The sequence below is a fragment of the Echinops telfairi genome, unplaced genomic scaffold (assembly GCF_000313985.2).
Source record: "Echinops telfairi isolate 266 unplaced genomic scaffold, ASM31398v2 ScPeMD7_6273;HRSCAF=7185, whole genome shotgun sequence".
Lineage (NCBI taxonomy): Eukaryota > Metazoa > Chordata > Mammalia > Afrosoricida > Tenrecidae > Echinops > Echinops telfairi.
Window position 1 is genome coordinate 4,656,758 of NW_022110173.1, and position 7,416 is coordinate 4,664,173.

Here is a 7,416-nt window from a genome sequence, read left to right on the forward strand (position 1 = left end):
AAAAAAAAAAAAAGATGTCGGCAGCATTGTTAGAGACATAGGGATGTAGCTACTCCCCTACAGGAGCAGCAACACTGTCTAAGGCCTTGGAGAACCAGGAGCCTGTTGGTCTACTCTATGGACAAGCCCAAGGCCTTTGAGGAACCTGCACCCCATCGAGCCCAGCGGGGGAGCCTTCCTCAGCAGGAGCAGGAAGCCGGGGCTGACACGGTGCTCATGTGTCCCCCACCTAGGGGACCCCTTTTGGCCTGGTTCAGCACTGAGGCTGGGCCTGTGCCCACCGTGGCTGACATGCTGACATGACAGAAGAGGCCACTGGTAAAGTCGGCATTTGAGAACTCGGGGCAGTCTGCTCGGCCTCCCAGGTTTAGAAACAGCCAGGCGACTGTAGCTGTCCCAGCTTGGCGTCCAGGCATCAGCAAAGCAGCATGGGAGAGACGACAGGCGGGCAAGAAAGAGCAGGGCCCTCCATGGCACCAGCTGTAGGAGCAAGGTCACAGGGCCTTCTTGCAGCCCTCCCCAGCAGGCCCCCACAGCCAGACACTGAGTGGGCACCTGGGTCTATGTTCTCCAGGGTTGGCACAGGCTCTGTGTAGGCATCCTGTCCCACCATCTGCTCTACTGACTGAATTTGGGACCTGTGACACAGAGGACAGCTATCTTGCTCCCCATTATAACCCGCCGAGACAAAGCACAACATTTCCCAACAAGCCAACCCCCCTGAATGGGGGGGGCCTTCCCATCAGTGGGAATCTGTATTCCAGGAATAAACCCTGACCCCATCCTCAGAAAGAGCGAAAATGCAACTCTCACCGCCCCCCCTCGGGTCCCCAGGCGACACCTGCCTGAGCTTCTCCCCCTTCCCACCCACCAATCAGGAAAAAGGGAAGGGAAAGAAAAACTCAGAAACCTGAAGATTGTTTGGAATTTATTCTCTTAAATAAGAATGGTAACATTTGTTTAAAATAAAAAAATTAAAAGCACAACACCTTGGCTTCACAGTAAACGGCAAAAACACAATTACACAATTAAATTAAAAAGCTCACAGAGAAACACACCAAAAACTCACAACAGCACAGGTTAAAAACATGGGGAAATAAAGGTTTTAGGGAAGGCAGGAAGTGGACAGACAGGGCACGGCCAGCCCCACCCCTACCCCCTTCACTGACCGGTTCGGGAGAAATCGAGCCCCTCTATTCACCAGTCATACTTAGAAGGTCATGGTGGGGCTGTTCCGATGGCCTAAGAACACCCCACTGTCCTTCAGAAAACAGCTGGGTGCACACACACTGCACACCCCGGACAGACGTGAGGTCTGTGACCCCTAACCCGTGGAACCAACAGACAAGCCTAGAGGCAAAATGGAGCGGGCGGCTCCCAACCCTAAGGGCCGCTTCCTGAGGACGGGGGTGCAGTCGGCTCGGTAGGGGAACTAAGCACGCACTGGAAGCCTCCCCTTGCGCAGGTGTACGTCCCTGGGCTCAAACTTGGGCATCCTGAGCGCAGAGCCGGGCCAGGGTTGCCTGAGCCCCTGGCGACACCCTGTGGGGAGGAGGCTCCACAGTGCGAAGGCCCCTCACCCTCCGGGACCATGGAACTAACTGGGAGCTTGGGGACGGCTCTGCTAGCGTCTACTAAAGGCCTACCTACCTAGCTGCGCGCCCGGCGCATACATTGGCACACGTGGGGCGGGGCTGGGGAAGAAAGCCCCGTGCAGAGTTCTCTTGCTTGACTCCAAGGGTTCCCGGGAAAGCCCTCTATGGGCGGGGGCTGGAGAAGCAGTAAGGAGATCGCCCCGACTTTCCTGCCATGCACCGCCAGGCTGTCCACACGACGGGGTTTGAAGGGGATCATGCATGCCAAGCGCTGTCTGAGGACGGCCCCAGGGACGTTGCTGGGCAGTTCAAGTAGGACGCTGGTTCCCACACGGGACAATGATGAAGGGCCCCCCCACCCCCATCTCTCTGCACCTGCCCGATGATTGGGGGCAAGGCGCTGCGAGTCCCTTCCCGGGAAACCCCAGGGCCTCGACTTCTTTCTTTTTTGGTCTGTGCAGTATATGAGATGAGAAGGGGGTTCCCTCGGGACCAAAAACAAAACAAAGACACACCAAAAAACCACCCATAGTCAGCAGCCGAGGCCTCTGGGGTCTGTTGACTTCCCTGCCGGCTGCTGTCCACCGGGTCCCTGAAGTTGGGGGACAGGTACTCTGGAGCCAGGCCCCACCCCCTGTGGCTGTGAGGAGGAGGAAGGAGCTTGGCAGCAGAGCGTTGACGAAACTGGGTTTCTGGATGGAAAGCACATTCACACACACACAAAAACTGCTATCCCCCCACCCCGCAGCACCAGAGCGAGGCAGCAATAGAGAGGAGGTTGCCAGGGAACGAGATGCAGGCTGAGAATGGTCTCTCTCAACTCCGATAGGGTCTTTTTTTTAGGGGGGGGGGGACAGACGGCATAACATTAGTAATTCTGGCACCAGGAAAATGAACATTATGGAGAAAAGGGAAGCGCCGCAAAATAACATAGTGGCCGGGCGCTGGAGGCTCTGAGAGGGCGGCTGACTGACTCTAGACTGGAGGGCATAGGGGTGGAGAGGGGTGGCTTAATGACGACAACTGCCCACACTGCCTAGGACCCCCTTCTGGAGCCTTGACACACCTGAGCTGTTCTGGAGCTTACCCCGGAGGAAATTCTAGTGCATTCCAAGGTTACATTGGGGCTGAAGGAAGGAAAGCCCATACTGAGAGAGGAAAGAACCCCATGTCATGCTGCATACCGTGCCACCCACAGTCCTGCTCCTAGGTGGCCTTGCAGAGAAGGTGCTGGTGCTTGGGAGTATGCCCTTTATGCCCAAAGGCCCCAGAGGCAGATGTCATAACAATGCTATCACCCTTCTCTCCGGCCTTCCCACCATCTAGAGAGGACCATCACCTGGTGTGTGTGTAGGGAGGGGGGGGGCATGGGGGGCGGGGGGACTGTGCTACTCGCATCACTGTAGGGGTTCATGCTGCAGCTGCTTTGGGGTGCCACAGGAACATCTTATGCCTCCCACCTGTGTTGGAGCCACCCTTGTTCAGAACCGAGGGCTGTCAGGGCCGAGATGCCACAGGTCTTGATTCTCTGGCTTCACTGCCAACACTAATCTTCTCTTCCTGCCAACACCCTTTTCTCTCCTTAGGGGACCCCTGTTCTTCAGATGCCACCTCACCTGAGACCCGTGACACCTTCAACAAGAGAGTAAGACTGGCAACCTCAATCAGACGGCAAGTGGGCAGACTCAAACTCAACTTGCTCGTGAAAGACCGGAAGTTCACGGTCTCATTCTTTTAGAGAGATGTTCTGGGCTCGCCAACCAAAACACAGGTAAATTCCTGCGAGCTGTCTGACTATATGGACCTGGAAAGCTGCCAGGCCCTTTGGACAATCCATCCCCCCAGGAATATGGCCCTAACTTAATAAGGTGGCTCTCTCACATGTGGGAGGGCAGAGTTGGCCTTATCTCTGCAGGGGTTTCTGACCACGGCACGGGCACATGGCTGTCAGCATTTGCTGAGGGGGGGGCAGATTAGAAAGGCCTTTAGAACTGCAGGAAGCGTAACCTTCCCCTGTGGCTGAACCATGGAGTCCCACTTGCAGGGCACCCAGAATGCTTACCCAGATTTTAATGTTGGCCCGTGTCATAGCAGAAGCCTGCCCTTCACCCTGTGGTCCCACTCAGCGCCTCTGGACATACTCTGCCCTCCCAAACCGGCAGCACTAGGTAGTACCAGTGCTCACTTATGCCCAGGAAAGAAACAACTCTGGAATCTACCATGGGAACACCACGTGGGTATACCACGTGGGTAATTCTTCCCTCTTCCCACCTGCTGCTCCAAAGTGCCCGGCATTGGCTAACAGACCCTTCAGTATTTGCATTTAACTGAGTCATGTTTATAAATGGATGCTTGAGATGGGTTTGCTTTGAGCAGGAGGAAACAAACAGAACATGGTGTTGCTGGCTACTTCTCCCCACCTGCCGGACGGCAGCAGTGGGGCAGTATCAGGGCACCCTGACTAGCTGGCCCCACATGGAACTGTGAACACTTCCACAGGGTCCTTTAACATGGGGCTGAGAGAGGAATTGGTGGTTATAAAGAAGAGCCCACTTCTCTACAAGCCTGGTGCCCACCAGCCCTTCGTGGTCCTGCCTGCTGTACTCGACTACATGTGTGTTTGGAGGTATGGACGGACTGCTCACCGCCTGGTGCAAGGGAGCTAGGAGGGAAGTGTCACGAGTGAGGGCTTCAGCATCCTCAGAAGTGCAGGGCCCCTCGCACAGGGAGGGCAGGGAGTGCTCCTCAGAGGCTCCCGATCAAACAGAAGAGCAGACTCCCAACTAGGGGGTGGGAGGCAACAATTTCAAGTTGAGGAGAACACAGTGCAGAACTCGGGCCCAGGAGTCCCGAACGGGGCCCTGACAACTCATTCAGCCCCGGGGAAAGCAGTCTGTGTGGGCTCCTGCTCAGCTACACAGGCTCAGGGCCAGCGGCCCACAAGGTGTTAGGTGGGCTCGGGCAGGCCCCTGCTCTGAGATCTTGCGAAGCGCTCCCTGGAGCTTTGGCGACACTGCTGACCACACGGCGTCCCTACACCGCGGTAGGCCAGTGAAACTCCCCTCTGATCTGCACCAGCACCTCGGACAGGCCATAGAGAAAGGGGACCCCGAACGCAAGCAGCTGGCACATGAAAAAGGAGTCCAGAGGGTTCCGGGCCACTTCGTGCCCGATCGAAGAAATGCTGCTTTGGAGGTGCTGGCTCATACCCTTGGCCTTGTCACAGAGGCCAAGAGAGTGACGCACCACCCAGCCAAACAATGAAGTGAGGCTACCTGGGGTCCTCTCGGCCGCGTTGGCGACGGTGCTGGCCCGGCCCTTGGCGTCTGCAGCGGGGCCATCCTGCAGGGGTCCTCTGGCCTCCTGAAAAAGTCCAGGAGAGACAAGAAGGTGAGCTTTGATGGCAGCACACAAATGACAGAAGGCAGTGAAATCCAGTTAGCTAGCTTACTACCCCCGCCCCTTGCACAACCCAGAGCTGTCCTCCTTGCGCCGGGCTCTCTTTTACATGGGACCCATCTTAGCACGGAAGCCATCAGGAGTCAAAGCCTACACCATTGCCCCCCCACCCCCACCCCCACCCCCACACTTCTTGGCCTACTATTCCCTTTGCAGGGAAACAACAGTGAAAAAGCACGCAGCACTCCCCTGGCAGAGACAAACGTTTGCACCACAGCCCACAATCCGGGAGCAGCTGTAGGTCTCTGTGTTGGCAGCCCTCCTGGGAAACACTAGACCCTGGACCCTTCCCACCTTTTCCCACGAACCCCACTCCAGGCGACAGAACTAGCCTGCGTGCTGACAGGTGATAGCCCTTTGGGAAAGGGATACCTGCGGGCAGCCCAAGGGCAGGTTGGGGCGCTATTTACTCACCAACAAAAGGTGGGGGGGGGAGGGGAGGGACATCAGCAAGAAAAAAGGCTATTGGTTTCTAGCTCACTTGGAATGAGGTGCTCTAAGGGAACGGGCCTTGGAACAGAACATCCTTACAGTCACGTTCCTCTTCAGTCCGGAGCGTGAGGCCGAGCTTTCGGGCTGGGGAAGAACCTGCTGCCAGGCCCCACCCACCCAAGTCGGGTCTGGGGGATTACATGGAAGCGCCACCTTCTGCTTACTCTACCACATGGATTCGCCCCATCCCGAGGGCAGGAGGAGTGCCCCCTTGCTGCTCCGTCTCTGTTCTAAAAAACGCAGGGAGGGATGTGGGGAGTTGTCTGGACGGACCGTGACAAGTTGGGGTGCTTCCTTCACTGGCTGTTCCCTTCATGCCCAGGGGCCCCACCGCTTCTCCCCCACTTACATCACGGAGGACAACTACCTTTCCAGACAGGGGCGCCACTGCCGGTCTCTTCCTTTGGGTGCTGCTGGAGAGTCGGTAACAGTAGTGGGGTTTGCAGTAGAATTTACCTGCGGGCAGAGAGGCGTGGGGAAAGAGGGAGTGAGCAGAACACTGGACGGGACTCCTTGTTCTCAGCACGCCCCCGTCCGTCTCCTCCGGCCACAATCTGGGCTTCCGGTCCAGGGCTGACAGTCCTTCCCTGTAAACTCTGGGTCCGGCCCGCCCTCACCCCTTTGCCTGGCACTGGGGGTGAGGGGTAGGTCTCTTCCTCCGAGCATGTGAAGGCCCCTGAGCTCCGCCCAATCAGTGCCCAGAACAGAGATGTGAGGCTTGTGTGGCCTGGCCAGCAAACAAAGTGGCAGTGTGTGAAGAACAAAGACGTGGTCACACGAAAAGCCGGGGGCAGCATTTCTGAGGAAATGGAGAATGAATACGAGTGCTAGCTGGAGGCGCGGGGGCTGGGGGGCTGGGCATTAACTCCACTGGGACCACACCGTCCGCTAGTCAAGCCTGCCGCCAGCTGATTCCCACCTTCGCCACCCCCACCTGAGGGTCACCACAGTGAAAAGAAACAAAACCCAAGTAGCAAAACCTGCAATTCACTGGGTAGAGCAAAACCGAATACAACCCATCAGAGTGCACCGTGGCAAAGTCAGAGTTAATGATTATCCCTAAGAAGACAGTGGCGGGTCAGTGGTAGAATTCTCGACTTCCAGGGTTCACTTCACGGTCAGCGCACCTCAAGCAGAGCCACCCCGCTGTCCGTCCACAGAGCCTTGCCTTGTGGCTGTGCTGCTAAGAGCTCCAAGACCTGGACCAGTAGGGCAGAAGCCCTGGTGATGTGCTCCTGAAGCCAGCCAATGGGAGTCCCCTGGACTCCCAGGGTCAAGGGCTGACCCGCTGATGGTGAACGGCACTGTGTAAAAACAAGTTCAGGTGTGACTACACGTCTTTTCTGGGTCCCGGGGTGGGGGTGAGAAAAAAGGAAGGGCCGGCAAGCCATCAATCAGGCTTTCTCTGACACATAGTCCTGGCCTCACACAAGGGCCATTTCCTAATGGCTCTACCCTCGCAGGAAGAACCCAGGAAATGGCAGGAGCGCCGGCAGAAAGAAGCGATGGAAGCTGAAGCAAAGCGTGAGCTTTGGACAAATTTGCGTGCCCACTCCCTCAAGTTAAGAGGAAGACGACGACGATGCGGCTGTCACCCTCTGCTCCTCCTCCTGGGCCTGATTAGACGGCTTTCCCCGCCAAGTCACTAGCTTTTTTTCCTCTATGCCTCTTTTCTTCCTCTATGCCTCACTCCCACGAACAATCAGAAAACCGAGCTGATGGACTTTCATGGATTTGTAGCGATACTCATGGGCACCATGTTTTCCCACACAGAAGTAGCCACTATTGGCTGCTGTCATTTAACCAGGACTCAGAGACAATGCACCTGTTGTCAGGAGCTCTGGAGGGCCAGGCGACCAGCAAGCTTACC

The 7,416-nt window shown here is 56.7% G+C and overlaps 1 protein-coding gene across 1 annotated transcript in view; it reads right to left on the reverse strand.

Annotated features, from left to right (window-relative positions):
- Nucleotides 1–7,416, reverse strand: part of MICAL3 (microtubule associated monooxygenase, calponin and LIM domain containing 3) — a 114,935-nt gene that overhangs the window by 57,737 nt on the left and 49,782 nt on the right. Inside the window, 2 exon segments of the mRNA XM_045295900.1 lie at nucleotides 4,871–4,958; nucleotides 5,914–6,002. Of these exon segments, the coding sequence (XP_045151835.1) occupies nucleotides 4,871–4,958; nucleotides 5,914–6,002 (177 nt within the window).